This window comes from Dendropsophus ebraccatus, chromosome 3, assembly GCF_027789765.1.
Source record: "Dendropsophus ebraccatus isolate aDenEbr1 chromosome 3, aDenEbr1.pat, whole genome shotgun sequence".
NCBI classification, from domain to species: Eukaryota; Metazoa; Chordata; class Amphibia; order Anura; family Hylidae; genus Dendropsophus; species Dendropsophus ebraccatus.
The window spans coordinates 40,534,789-40,550,817 of record NC_091456.1 but is presented as its reverse complement, the minus strand read 5'-3'; the positions used below and the strand labels follow the sequence as shown (position 1 = coordinate 40,550,817).

Genomic DNA, 16,029 nt, shown 5'->3' with positions numbered 1-16,029 from the left:
TGGATGTGTACATCCTCCTCCTCCTCTTCCACCACCACCAATCCATCCATCTCTGGGCTCAGGTTGAAGTTAAACATCTCATTGATCTTGCTTCCTTCGCTGATTGCTCCCGGGGGCTGAGTTCCAAAGCAGATCAGTTGATGTTCCGGGAGACCACGATCCCTATGAATATGGAGGAGGGTGTTTCTGTGCAACATAGGAATGGGTAAAAGTGCCGTCATGTTTCCGGGACATGCTTATAAGGTTTTTGTGAAGAATCAGCGAAATCAATTAAATTGATGACATGACCTAGACACAGTGCGCTAGTCAGCTCTCCCTGATGCAGTGCCGACACAATATTTTACTAAAGGACTTTAGATGTTACCTGACAGATTATTTAAAGGATTAAAATCACAGAGGAGAGCTGTGGACAGTGGTGGGCATAGTGTACACAGTAATGGGGCCCACAGTGGTGGGCACAGTAATATTATGAATTTTCAGCCTAAAGTGAATGTACTGGTGGTACATGGTGTTTCTGTTTTTACCATGAATAGACCACAGGGTCTATAGCCGGTCTATTACCGAGCACGGGCCCGGCCTGAAGCAGCAGATTTGTAGGGGTGACAGATTTTATGGAAACCATAGAGTATAGTGGGCACCACCCTATAACCTGAGTGCTAAACCAATGCATATAAGAAACACAGAAGGACTATGAAGAAAAAGCATATGCACAAAAAGGTAGCACATCAAGAAAAAAATCTTTATTTAAATAACCTTACAATACGCAAAATACATACAAAACAGGAGCAGTAATCCTAGGGAGACAAGCCCTAAATGCCACTCAACATTAAAAACACAAAAATGTCATCCTTGGTCTGGCTGGCATCCCAGCCCAGACCCAACACCCTACCTGACCCCAGACACAGCACATGATTAAATGCAAGAAAAAATCCCCCAAACTATTACAAAAATAATGGGTAATGCAGTGACTAATGATAAAAAATTAAAAGTGTACTGAAAACAATATCACCAGGTGCGGTCCAGCAGATGAAAGGATTGGTCAGGTGGGAGCAGCAAAAACACCCCATGCGTTCCGCTGTGCCCAGCTTCCTCAGGGATGTGAGTAGCAGCAGTATAACGCATATATACATATATATATATATATATATATATATATATATATATATATATATATATATAAGCCCCAATTACAAACACAACCCCCAAAAACAATCATAATTACATAGCATGTGCAGGGGAACACTGTGTGTAGGACCATACACCAGCGCCCTCTTGTGTATAGAGCACATGCTCCAGAGTCTCAAACACTAGAGACCAAAGATAACAGTCTACAAAAAGATGGCGCCCTCTATATAAAATGAATAGATTGAGTGGACAATCGCCGACAACCTGAATTGTAACTCACAAGCCTACTAGCTACAGGGCAAAGTTCATATTATAGAGTTATGGAGAAGTAGCTTTCTAATGTATCCAAGACATAGGCCACAGAAACATAGCCGCTGTATATTACAATCAAACTTACTTAAAGTGACACTGTCACCCCCTTTGTGCATTTTGACATGTCTACACAGGTGTAAAGGGTAAATGTAGTGTTTTTCATATCTTATTTCATATCATACGTCATGGTGCTTGTTCAAGTAAAAAGTGTCCTTTTATCAACTGCAGATTGTATTAAGTGAGCGTGGCCTCGCGGCATTAGCGCCACTTAACCCCGCCCACAACGGCACGGTTGGCCCCGCCCCTTGACGCCCATTGGTTGGCCGACGTAAAGGGGGTGGGGTCTAGACCTTTCGGCCAGCCTGTTCCAATGGTCGGCGAGGGGGCGGGGCCAATGTGCCGTTGTGGGCGGGGCTATGTGGCGCTAATGCCGCGAGGCCACGCCCACTTAATACAATCTGCAGTTGATAAAAGGACACTTTTTACTTGAACAAGCACCATGACATATGATATGAAATAAGGTATGAAAAACACTAACTTTATCCTTTACACCTGTGTAGAGATGTCAGAATGCACAAAGGGGGTGATAGTGTCACTTTAAGCCTACTACAAGCTTACTACAGAGCTGTTATACAATGCTATGACACTGTCTAGCCAGAGGCCCCCTTATATCAAATAACCAGTTCACTGAGCGGTACACTGAATTGCATTAGATATTGAGTTGCATCCTAGATTACGGCATACTAGATTATATATAATAGGTGGATAAGATCCCTGAGCTCCAAGAAAATGGTGCCCGTCAATTATACTGAAATAGCTATGTAGTGTGGTCTTTCTGGTCCGCCAAAAGATGGTGTCCATGCGATCTCATTCATAATACGGTGTGAACAAGCTTCTATTCAGCGCATATACCCAGTGGCGGTCTTCGGCACCAAGCACCCCAAGCGATCGCTTGGGGCCCCCAACATCCAGGGGGCCCCCCACGCCCCGTTCTTGTGCTCAAGACCGCTGGACAGGGCTGCTGCCCCGCTCGCTGCTGCCATCTGAACTGTAACTATGAGCACTCGTAATGAGCGCTCATAGTTACATGCAGCAGCACTGACAGGGCGGGAGACATTGGCTCCCTTCCTGTCAGTCACTCTTGTGGCCGCAGGAAGGGTTTTCCCTGCGGTCACAAGTGGCAGCTTTGTCCTTGTGGTGCCGGCGCTCCAGTGACATCACTGGAGCATCGGTTCCACGACAAGGGGAGTGTGGTCTCTTGTGATCGCAGGGAAAACCCTTCCTGCGGCCACAAGAGTGAAGAGAAGAGGAGACGCCTGGACCCAGGTGAGTATAAGTGTTTGTTTTATTGTGTTATATACTATATGGGAGGGGGAGCACACAGGGGTCTGTTTAACTGGGGGAGCGCACATCGGGGGTCTATATAAATGGGGGGAGCACACAGTGGGGCTATATAACAGGGGGAGCACACAGGGGGGCTATAGTCTACTGGGGCTTCACAGAGGGGTCTATATACTATTGGGGGCAGCACACAGGGGGTCTATATACTACTTGGGGCCGCAGAATGGGGTCTATATACAACTTGGAGAGCACACAGGAGGTCTATATCCAAGTGGGGGAGCACACAGGGGGGCTATATACTACTGGGGGAGCACACAGGGGTCTATATACTACTGGTGGGGGCACACAGGGGGTCTATATACTACTAGGGGAACATACAGGGGGTCTATATACTACATGTGAGGCACACAGGTGGTCTATATATAACTGGGGGAGCACACAGGGGTCTATCTACTACTGGGGCAGCACACAAGGGGTCTATATAATACTGGTGGGGCACACAGGGGGTCTATATACTACTGGGGGAACCACACAGGAGGTTTATATACTACTGGAGGAGCACACAGGGGTCTATATCCAAGTGTAGGAGCACACAGGGGGGCTAAATACCCCTGAGGGAGCACACAGGGGGCCTATATACTAGTGGGGGAGCACACAGGGGGTCTATATACAACTGGGGCAGCACACAGGAGGTCTGTATACTTCTGGGGGAGCACACGGGGGAGCTATATATAACTGGGGGAACACACAGGGGTCTATATACTACTGGGGGAAGCAAACAAGGGGTATATACTACTGGGGGAAAGACACAAGGGGTATATACTATTGGGGCAGCACACAAGGAGTATATATTACTGGCGGTAGTGCACAAGGGGTATATACTACTGGGGGCAACACACAGCGGTCTATTGTTTTGGAACGTGTGTCGAGGGGGGGGGGCCCCAGACATAACTTCGCTTGGGGCCCCAGAAATGCCAAGACCGCCCCTGCATATACCATCCCGTCTCATTAATACATGATGCTACAGTTCTAAAGTATGTGAAATGATATCAATATCATCACACATTACAATGTCTATTGATCACTAATTGACAATTGCCAACTGTGCCCCTCACCATATTGAACAAGCTACAGTACAATACGACAACATGCAGGCGCCAGAGACTTGACAACACCCCCTAATATATGCCATAAATTATACTGTCTGATACACATCACTGACTTCATTGCAGGGCCGGACTGGGACTTAAAATCAGCCCTGGCACTTAAGGCCTTATTCACTCGTTCCGTAATTTACGGATCCGTATTTCCGTATCCGAGTTAGTGCACATTGAAGTCTATTGGGCTATTCACACGATCAGTAGCAGAAATGGATGAAAATCAATCCGTAAAAAAAAAAGGACATGTCCTAGTGCGGACCGGGTGCGGACCCATTTTTTTTTACGGATCCTCTCATTGAAATCAATTGGTTACGGATTGTTTACGGATTGTAACATGTTGGCATCCGTATTTCCGCAAAAAAATCCGGATGAAGTGCATTGAAAAGCAATGAGTAGTAAAAAAATGGAATTACGGAAATACGGATGGAATACGGATGGAATACGGATGGAATACGGATTTCCAATCCGCAATTTCTTACGGGTTGTTTCAGGACCAGAAAAAAATACTAAACGTGTGCATAAGGCCTAAACCTTACCAGCCCACATACCATATCATCCCCGGTATATTATAGATAGCAGTGTACTATACATGCTGTAGCAAATTCAGCTTTAATTCGCCATGTTCCTAACTACTTGCTTAAATATGTGAATCCTATCATCAACGCATAAAAATAAACATAACCTACTGTGAATTTGATGTTACGTATTTATGTTTTTCAGCAGCATCAAATCCGCAATGGATTATGTATGAACATGCCCTTAAAGGGAATCTGTGAGGTCCATACCAAGTACAGAGCTGTAGGTGCGGGGGTACAGTATAAGTGACAGGACCTTTAGTCAAGTGTAAACTTTGATAATTCTCTATTTCATTACAAGCGAAAGTGTCACAAAGGCGGAGCCAAGCCACAGTTACACCTCTGACTGAGTGACATACATGGCCGGGCTGCGGCTGTCACTGTGACACATTAGCTGGCAATGAAAAGAATGATTATAAATGGAGTGATTATAGTGCAATTACATCTACCTACTCACTGGAGGCGTCTTCTCTGCATGAATTGCAGATGTTTTTGCTGAAGTTGGTTGCTTTTCCTTGCTCGGCCATCATAAAGACTTCTCTGGCTGTGACTCCTCTCAGCGGGATCTACCGGACAAACATTTTAGGTTTTTCGCTTTAGGTTTCTCACACACATCTATATACAAACTCCCAAAAAGTATTGCTTTACACAGTAACCTTGCTCACTCTGTGCCCTGATATAAGCAGTTTGGCCCAGTTTGTGCCTCCAAATAGTAGTCCCCACTTTGTAACATCCCCATATAAAATTACCCCCCCACACAAACACTTTGTAACATCCCCATATAAAGGCCCCCCTTGTAACATCCCAGTATTAAGGCCCCCATTGTAACATCACGCTAAAGAATAGGCCCCTCTTTTGTAATATTCCCAAATAGAATAGTCCCCCCTTGTAACATGACCAAATAGAAGAATAGTTCCCCCCTTTGTGATAGCCTCATATAAAATAGATCCCCCCGCCTTGTAACATTCCCATATAAAAAAAGTCCCCCCCACTTTGTAATATGCCCATATAGAATAGTCTGCCCCACATATACAATAGCCTGCCCCCATATAGAATAGTCTGCCCCCCATATAGAATAGTCTACCCCCATATAGAATAGACTTCCCCCATATAGAATAGTCTACTCCACCATGTAGAATAGGCTTCCCCCCATATAGAATAGTCTGCTCCACCATATAGAATAGGCTTCCCCCCATATAGAATAGTCTTCCCCCTATAGGGCTGGGTCAGTATGCCGCTTTTTACCGATTCTTCTTTGGTGGGCCCCAAGGATAATTTCCTCTGGTGGACCCCAGGTATCCCAGTCCAACACTGCTGGCACCCCTTTGTAATATCCCCAAGTAGAATAGGCAGCCCCCATGTGGGGGAAAAAAAAGCATATTCACCTGCCACATCGCTCCCCAGCACCAGCGTCTTCTTCTTTCTTCCTGCCGCCCAGGCCCCCGACGGTGTCTTGAGCTCAGTCCTCTAGGATCCTCTGCAGCACATCCAGGAAGTGACGCCAGTCGTCAGGGGTGGGCTGTAGCAGACGTGCCTGCGTGCGCGCACGTCTGCTACCCAGAGATGAATGTTAAAGGGGCAACGCGGCCCCTAAGTGTGCGCGTGGGGGGGGTGGGGGTGTCCCAAACCTGGCAGAGCGGGTCAGTGAACAGCGCGGCCACTGCAGTCCAAGTATGCAGCAGGACCGCGCGGCCCCCAGATTGGTAAAAGTGGCGGCTCAGTGGGCATTTGCCCAGTCCACCAGATTACCAGTCCGGGCATGCTTCATTGATCCCATGACCTGCAAGTCATAGCTGGACTCAGAGGTAGAGTGCAAGGAAGTCAGCACTGGAAACACTTTGCAGGTATTGTTATATACAGTATACAAACAAAAGAGAAGCATTTATAGGGAAATTATGAATATTCTTTATTTATTGTTTTAAAAAATATTAAAAAAAACGCACTCACACAGGCACCAACACTGGGGTCTGTGTGATGTCACATGAAAAAAAAAAATTGTTTGTTTGTTACAAAAAGGACACTTATGACCACACAAATGCAAAAAATGGGATCCCAGGACACCCCCAAATGAATATATCTAGTATAGTGATGTTGCCATCATACAATGTTTTCCCCTACACATGGAATAAAAGTCAATAAGTATATATACAGGGGGGCTGCGTAAAACTACGGCCGTAGTTCTGGCTGCGGGGTGGGACATAGCTTTATTTTTAATCGGATCCCTGCCGGAGCGTACACACATCGTGTGCGCTCCGTACAGGATTCCCATGCGGCGCCGGAAAGAATTGACATGTCAGTTGTCTTCGTCCGGAATTCAGTGAATTCTGGGCGCAGAAAGACCTGTCAGTTCACACAGTGAAGCAAGCTGCTCCGGCCGCTCGCTTCACTGTGGGCTATGGGAAGCTCTGATGCGGGCACACGGTGATGGACCCGCATCAGAGCTCCGCGGCCGGAAAGATCACCTGGCCGGTACTTAACACTACGTATATTTCAGTCAGTATTGTGGTCCTCATATTGCAACCAAAACCAGGAGTGGATTAAAAACACAGAAAGGATCTGTTCACACAATGTTGAAATTGAGTGGATGGCCGCCATTTAATGGCAAATATTTGCTATTATCTTAAAACAACGGCTGTTATATTGAAATAATGGCAGTTATTTACCGTTATATGGCGGCCATCCACTCACTTTCAACATTGTGTGAACAGATCCTTTCTGTGTTTTTAATCCACAGGACCACAATACTGACTGAAATATACGTAGTGTGAACCCAGCCGGGGTCTATGTTCACACTACGTATATATGTCCGGCTGCATATTTTCGGACATATACGTGTTAAACTCCGGCTGGGAATTTACGTAAGTTGGGGTCGGCTACGTACGTACCGTGGACTTACCCCCTCAGTCTACTTACGCTTCCCGAGCACCCTACGTAGCGATCTGACAGCGGTCTTTTACTTGGAAATCTTCGCCTAGCCCCGGACACCCCACAGAACCTTTTGGATCGGCAAAGAAAAGTGGAAAAATGAAGAAATCACCACTACGTACGGAACCGCATGTTACGCTTCGGGCGTAAGTTACGGCATTTTTGTCCTCAAACAATGGTCTGGTTCATTTTTACGGCGCCGCGTACGATCCTCGCGTAAGTTCTTACGTACGCAAACTACGTAAATCTCCGGCCGCTTATTCACGGAACGCGCTACGTCTGGAGACTTACGTAGTGTGAACATAGCCTAAGGCTGGGTTCACACTACGTAAGTTTCCGGCCGTAGCGCGTTCCGTGAATAAGCGGCCGGAAACTTACGTAGTTTGCATACAATGTAAAGTATACGATCTACGGCCGCACAGTTCACACTACATACGAACTTACGCCCGGATCGTATGCGGCGCCGTAAAAAATGAACCAGACCATTGTTTCGGGATGGAAATGCCGTAACTTACGCCCGTAGCGTTACATGCGGTCCCGTACGTAGTGGTGATTTCTTCATTTTGAAAGCATTTTGTGCCGATCCAAAAGGTTCTGTGGGGTGTCCGGGGCTAGGCGAAGATTTCCAAGTAAAAGACCGCTGTCAGATCGCTACGAAGAGCGCTCAGGAAGCGTAAGTACACTACGGGCGTAACTTTGCATTCCGTACATATCCGGCCGCAACTTGCGTAAAGTCCCGGCCGGAGTTTCATACGTATATGTCCGGCCGCGGAAAATATGCGGCCGGACATATACGTAGTGTGAACATAGCCTTAAAGTGTAAGGGCTAAAACCATGTAACAGAGCTCAAATAGCTAATACAACCAATAGGCTTCTTCCAGGGTTGCTATTGTAGCGAAATGTGCGTCGTTCACAGGTTCACAGGTTTGTGGAAGGGATGTGTGATAGGCGTACTGGTGCCTTACTGTCAGCCATCCTTATCCTTGTGATGCTGCATACTTTATGTGTATTTTTTCGCCCTCATGTTACTGCCTATTGGTTGTATTAACCATTTGAGCCATGTTACATGGTTCAAGCACTTGCACTTCACACAGCGTAAAAGTACGACCGTTGTTGCCATTGGCAACAACAGCCGTACTTTGTACGGTGTGGAATACTGCCTATTCTTCTTTGGTATCCCGGCCGGGATCCTATGCGGCGCCGCAAAGAACTGACATGTCAGTTTTCTGCGGCCTCAATTTAGTTCACACAATGAAGCGAGTGGCTCTGGCCGCTTGCTTCATTGTGTGCTATGAGAGTTCTGATGCGGGCACACGCTGATGCGCCCGCATCAGAACGCTGTGCCCGGAAAGATCATCTGGCCGGTACTGTAGTACCGTCCAGGATGATCTTTGCAGAGACTGGCCGTTCCGTGACCCCGCCGGGTCACGGAACGGCCGGTCTTTCACGTAGTGTGAACATAGCTTAACTATACTTATTGATTTTTATTCCATGTGTAGGGGAGAACATTGTATGATGGCAACATCACTATATTAGATATATTCATTTGGGTGTGTTATGGGATCCCATTTTTTGCATTTGTGTTGTCATAAGTGTCCATTTTGTAACAACAAATAAATTAAAATTTTTTATGTGACATCACACAGAGCCCAGTGCTGGTGCCTGTGTGAGTGTGTGGTTTTTATATTTTTTAAAACAATAAATAAAGAATATTCATATTTTCCCTATAAAAGCTTCCCTTTTGTTTGTATATACAGTAGTGCCTTGGATTACGAGCATAATTTGTTCCGGGACCGTGCTTGTAATCCAAATCTACTCTTAAACCAAAGCAAATTTTCTCATAAGAAATCATAGAAATGCAGACAATTGGTTCCACACCCCAAAAATAACGATATATTATTCTGGATAACATGTAAAACAGATAAAACAAACATTCAGAAACAGCAGAATATGTGATATTATAAGTTACTGTGCAGTAATGGAGAGGATGGGAAACACAAGGGCTGACAGAGACTGCAGGGAGCATGAAGGAATGAGCAGGGCAGATGTGGGCACATACATGCAGCACTCTCTGTCCAGGGAGAGAGGGGTTACAGCTATAAAGAGATTACCTCCACAGTCCTGTCCCCTGATACAAGCCCCAGCCTGAAGTGGATCTGATATGATTTGGAAGGTGAGGGAGACTTCCTGGGTCAGAGTACAGGGCTGTAGACCCCGCTGTGCAGACCATGCCCCTCCCCCCTGGCCCTACCACCCAGCACAGGGAGCTCTTAAACCAAAGCAATGCTCTTAAACCAAGTCACAATTTAGAAAAACTTTGAGCTCTTAAACCAAGTTACTCTTAAACCAAGGTACGACTGTATTGAATTGTGTGTTGGGATTTTTTATTGTGTTGGGGATTTTTTTCTTTGTTAATTAGTTATTGTTATATGTGTCACACTTGACTACACTACAAGTGATCACTATCCCTTTAAATGGAGTATAAGGTGTGATATTAGTATGACCATGAATATATGACCTGACAATAGAACGAAGGAAAAGCCGCTAGTAAGAGCTCAGCACCTCTGAGAGACTTTTGGAAAATCATTCCACTTGAGTATCTCATGAAACAAAAAGGTGAAGAATTTAAAATATGAAACTGGTTTAAGAATATTCTGATTTAACAATTGAAATTATTTTATTATTCAATCCCATATGTGTTCCTTCATAATTCTCATGGTAACATCAACCTACAGTTGAGGAAATAAACGTAAAAAACAGAAACCAGGAAATCAAAAGGTGTCGAAATATTTGGTTCTGTATGTTTTATTCATGCTTTAAATATTTGTGTTTTGCATGATTAATTTCTTTTGGGATGCAATTATCTGCTATACCCTTGTGTATAAAGCTTTGAATACTGATTGAATGTAATGTAAACATTTTTCTTATAAATATAGCAGCACCAGTCTGGTAAAACATACTGATCTATAGTAGCTTTGTAGCAGTGCAATGTGTCCGCAGCTGTACTTTTCTTTTGTTTGTAAGTATGCAGTTTATTAAACAACATGTATGCATGTAAATAAATGTGAAAAATCCAGACAATATAACACTATTGCCTTCAGTAATACTAGCATGATAGCTAGACATCTATAAGTACAGCTGCCATACGCTTATACGCAGCCATTCTTTGATTTCCATGCCAATTCCTGACACTCCACCCCGGATGCCTGGAATAGCTGGACCCAGTCCTGGGAAACTGGGAGAAGTTTCCCAGGACTGAATCCAGCTTTTCCAGGCACCCGATATGGAGCGGAAGGGAGTGGCACGGAGTTCAAAGGCAGCCGGGTATAAGCCGACTGCTTAACAAACAAAGCTCTTTGTAAATTTGCTCTTCTCTAGCCATAATACTTACTGCGTTTGTTACAAAGAGTGTCCATTACAAATCTAGGCAAGTCTAGACAACAAACACTTGTTTCTTTCCTGTTTCCTAGTAACATGGAGATGAAAAGCATGAATAAAACCGAGGTCACAGTCTTTTTCCTTCTGCCGCTTTGGGATACGCCTCTTGGACAAGTTGTCTTTTTAATATCTTTTACTCTTATATATGTATTAACGTTATCGGGAAATCTCATTATAATCCTCATTTGCAGGTTGGAGAGAACACTTTACACCCCCATGTACTTCTTCCTCACTCACCTCGCAGCTTTGGAAATGTGTTACATTTCGGTCACCTTACCCAAAATGCTTCATGGCTCCATAACTGGCGATAGTACTATATCATTCGTTGCTTGTCTTACTCAGTTATACTTTTTCGGATCCCTAGGGTCAACTGAGTGTTTTCTACTTGCTATAATGGCCTATGATAGGTTTGTAGCAGTCTGTAAGCCTTTGTATTATCACAATGTCATGACTGCAAAGCTTTGTATTGTTTTGGTTAGTTGTTGCTGGTCATCGGGGTTTATCTCCACTATGTCGTCTATCCTCCTTATTTCCACATTGCAGTTTTGTGGACCTGACCATATCCAACATTTCTTTTGCGATATCACACCACTTCTTAGGTTGTCATGTACCAATGTCCATCAGACAGAAACCTTGATATTCCTTCTAGCCTCTATTATACTGGTGGGATCATGTCTGGTTACATTGTTATCTTACTTCAGGATCCTTACCACTGTATTGGCAATCGCTTCACAAAATGGAAGAAGAAAGGCGAGCTCAACCTTTGCTTCCCACCTCACAGTTGTGGCTATTTACTATAGCACAATGATTTTTGTCTACGTACGTCCAACCACTGGCGAGGCTTCTAGCTTTAATAAGATCCTGTCTGTGTTGTATACTATTCTTACTCCATTGCTTAATCCTTTTATATATACTTTGAGAAACAATGAAGTTCTATTAGCACTGAAGAAAACAAAGGACAGAGCTATATTACATATAAAAATGCTCTTCTTTTTAGACCAATATAATTCCAGTAAGCCATGAATTCTAAAGCAAAACTAAAGTAAGATGGGGTTCGCAAAACCCGGAACGCTTGGCATATGGAATCCCGATAGTTGGAGAAGAAGGATGCAGACAAATTTTTTTTACAATTATAATTTCTTTAATGTAATTTCTTTAAAGGAGAAGTCCGACGAAATTCAAAAACGGGAAGAAGACGCAAGTGTGTGTGTTGGAAAATGAGTAACAAAGTAAACTTACCCATCCCCGTGCCTCTGTAGCGCCGCTCCTGGGCCCCGCTGGCGGTCGCCTGATGTCATTTTTAGCTGGAATCTGGGTAAGTCACGTACCTGGCTATTCCAGCTGCAACATTACGGGCTGGCTGTCCCGTCCCAGTCACTGATTGGCTGAGCGGGTAATCACTCATCCAGATATGTGGATGCGAGAGCAGCGCTACAGAGCACAAGTTTGCTTTGTTTATTATTTTCTCATACCTCAGTGCCTTCCTTCCCTGCTGGTTGTGCAATATAGCAAGTGACTGGCTGGTTTTATGCAAGTCAATGGATACCAAGTCACTGGGTGTTGCCAAAAAATTTCCTATTATTAGTCAATGGGGGCTGTGAAAACAGTTGCTGTTATCATTGAGTGGGTGCTGTGAATTCAGTGTCCATTCCTGCTTTGTTGGAATTTAACCCCTTTCTATTCCCCATACAAACCCTATCCCCCCCCCCCCAAAAAAAAATACAATTATTTGGCTCCCTCTTAATTTATTTAGCTTCCTCAACCATTTACATGTGAATGCACACTAAATCATGCAGGGTAACATGCCTTTCAGCAACAAATTGCTGCTGGTAGTTTCATTACAAGGTTGTTCTATCACAGTTAGAGGACATCATTCTCTGTGATATATACCCCAGAACTAAAAATTTCTATAGCCTTATACCACTCAATAAATACTATACCCTTTGTTAAACCATAGTGCAAATTGGTCTAGCCCATGGGCAGTAAATCTGAAGATGTGGTTATTTAAAAGCATGCAAATGTGTATTGCTTACTGGATTATCGTATCTTTGGGGTATAAAGGGAAACATTACTTGCTATTTTCCTAAAAATCTAAATACTTAAGGTGGGTAAATACAATTTTATGGGGACTTTTCTTAAAGAGACACAGGCAAGTGCCGATATCTGCTTGCTCGCTGATGTTGGCTCAGTGGTTAGTGCTGCAGAGCAACACCTGTCAAGAGTTTGTATGTTCTATCCACATTTGTGTGGGTCAGTTTGGAATTTTGAGCCCTAACTCCTCCTCCTACACTTATTTAGTCCCTTTTTGGGCTCAGGTTCACATGGTAGACCATAGCACTTTGTTCCCTTCCCTTTGTTGATGATGTTCCTCAATGCAGTCTCCATAACGTAAAGCTGGGGGATGACATCATTCACACCGTAGTCGTTATGCACAATGCAAATAATGCAGGGACTTCACATTTAGTTATATTGGTTATGATTAGTATTTTGTGGTGTGTAGTATGTAGTAGTGTATATAGTTCATTAACCCTTTCCTATAATTTATCCTAGCAAATTTGAGATTGGTGTCTCATGACAAACTGTATTATCCTGACTTGCAGAGATGGGGCTGCGTGATGGTAGCTGCAACGGTTGTTGCTTATGGGCAAGATATGCCATGGGGGTTCAGGTTCTTCCAGGCAATGAGGTGGTGGTGTTCTATTTTCTGACACAAAGATGTAGTCAACAGAAAATGGGGTCCTGGTTCTTCCAGGCAGTTTGGTGGTGATGTTCCATGTGCTGAGGCATAGAATTTTTTTCCTAGGTTTAATCCCAAACCTGACCCACTTTATGATCACACATTTGGATTATAGTATTATGGTCATTGCCACCACCACCAAGACAGAAAAACTGCCACACCTCTGACCGCGGTGGGCGTGTCTTTGTAGCAGGTGCACTTCTTGAGTGCTGTAGAGTGCCCGTGGTGTCTTGGGGTACCTGTCGAGTTCCTGGGCCTTCCTGACACTACTCTGCCAACTAGCTATTGGTGTACCCTGGGCTTTCCTGAACACTAGTCCTCTAACTAGCTGATGGTGTACTGCTTAGAGTACCCTTTTGCCTCCAGTTAACTTTTCGGACTTGACTTTAGACAGACTTCTTTAGACACTTTAACGTCCTTGACGAGGACAATAGGGTGTGTTACGTCATCATAACAGGACAAGGTGCTGGAGGCACACAATGAGTTGCCTTAATACTGACCCCAATTTAACCTAGGAGTCCAAAGTGGTGTAACCTCTATTCATCCTTGCTGAAGCAGCAGCTTATGGAGGATAGGTTAGAATTATTCCTCAAATTAAATTGAAATTAAATTTATGATAAATTAAAATTGAACGTCAAATGGAATTGAAATTGAATTAAATAAAAAATTTCCACTATCATAAAGTGCAATATGTCATGGAAAAATCTCAGAATCGTCTGGATAAGCCATGGCATCACAGAGCTGTAACAGAGGTGCTGGAGGTACACACTGAGCTGCCTAAATACTTGTCCCAATTTAACCTAGGAGTTCTGACAGGTGTGACCTCTTTGTAATGTAACAATAAGAAACTGGAAATGGAATTGAAATTGAATGTAAAGAATAAAATTAAACTTCTAATTGAATTAAAATTGTATGTAAAACAAAAAATTACAATTGGATTCACAATTAAATACATTTAATTAAATTGAATTGATTGAAATTGACATAAAATTAACACTTAAATCGATGTGACTTAAATTTATTGGGGGGGGGGGGGGGGGCAAAGGTTGCCACACAAGGGGAGGTGAAAGGGTACTTGAAGGGGGATTGAAATCTGTGAAATGTTTTATTAAAAAGATTTCCGATTTTATGCCGTCCACCGCTGTCCTGGGAGAAAATTGATATTACGCCACCAAGTTCACTGCTGTCCATGGTGAAAATTTTATGATTGACTTTTTTTTAATTGTCATTCTCCAATTTGTGACACTGTCACAGCAACAGCTGTTGAAGAAAATGGCTACTCTGCAATAGTAATTGTAATGATAAGAAAAAGCCAGTATACCCTCTCCACTGCGCTTCACAGCAAGGGCTCTCACCCCAACAGGTGCCCCATAGGTAATACACTTTCTCCATCAATAGAATAGAAGGCATAGACAAAAAGAAAACACCACCTGGTTATCGACTATCGGGTTTTACAAATGTGGTCATCATCCATGCAAAACATGCTCCTTTACTATCACATGTAAGGAGTTTTCTGACGCTTCAGGAAGCCAAAAGTTTCAGATTAAATCATTTCTCAACTGCAACAGTTATAATGTGGTATACATTATCAAATGCACGAGTTGCAATATTTTCTATGTGGGGTGCACTACGCGCAAGCTCAATGATATTGAGCACCCAGGTAACAGAACCCTGTCGGGTGCATCAAGACATTTTATTGACCAACAACATCAAGGCTCCACAAAGTTTTTCCAAATTTTTGCAATAGAAAAAGTGCAGACTCCAGCAAGAGGAGGGGGCACTCATAAACTGCTCAAAGACAAAGAAGCCTTCTGGATGTTCTGTCTAAATACCTGCCATCCACATGGAATGAATCTACGTGAGGAGTTATTAATATATTATTAACCAGGTTGATCAATTGGGACATGGACATTGATATGTGAGCACACTGTACGACGTCTTTTCTAGTCCTCTGCGTGTGAACTGTTCTCTAGATATGTATTGTCTAACTGTATATATTGTAGACTAAGTCCATGGTGGTACTTGACAGTATTGCATATTTCCACTCTAGCAATGATAGTGCATTAATGTGTTGTTTTTACATAGTTCATGTTATTAATCACACAGTCTTTTGACTCTAGGGGTGTATTCCACTCATTAGCTTGCAGGTGATTGCTGCTGTCGTCACTGCGGAAGTTGGTGGGAGGTACTGCCGGCATGCACTGTTACTTGGGACCTATTTAGTGTGAGTTTGCCACATGAAGGATAGCCATGATTAAGGCTGCAGCTCGCAGCTGAAACGCGTAGGTCTTGTTGGGGGCATGCCGCAATGTGTGTACGGTGACGGATATTCTGAATAAATTCAATTGCAACCACGCTGCTGGAAGCTGGACTCATTTCACTACTTACTCGTACTCTGCAATAGTCCCACTATTGT

The 16,029-nt window shown here is 43.7% G+C and overlaps 1 protein-coding gene across 1 annotated transcript; it reads left to right on the top strand.

Moving 5' to 3' along the window:
* The first annotated feature begins 10,912 nt into the window (after positions 1 to 10,912).
* Positions 10,913 to 11,899, top strand: LOC138786453 (olfactory receptor 6B9-like). Its single transcript, XM_069963441.1, has one exon. It carries the CDS (start codon positions 10,913 to 10,915, stop codon positions 11,897 to 11,899), a length of 987 nt encoding a protein of 328 aa, XP_069819542.1.
* Positions 11,900 to 16,029: the final 4,130 nt, after the last annotated feature.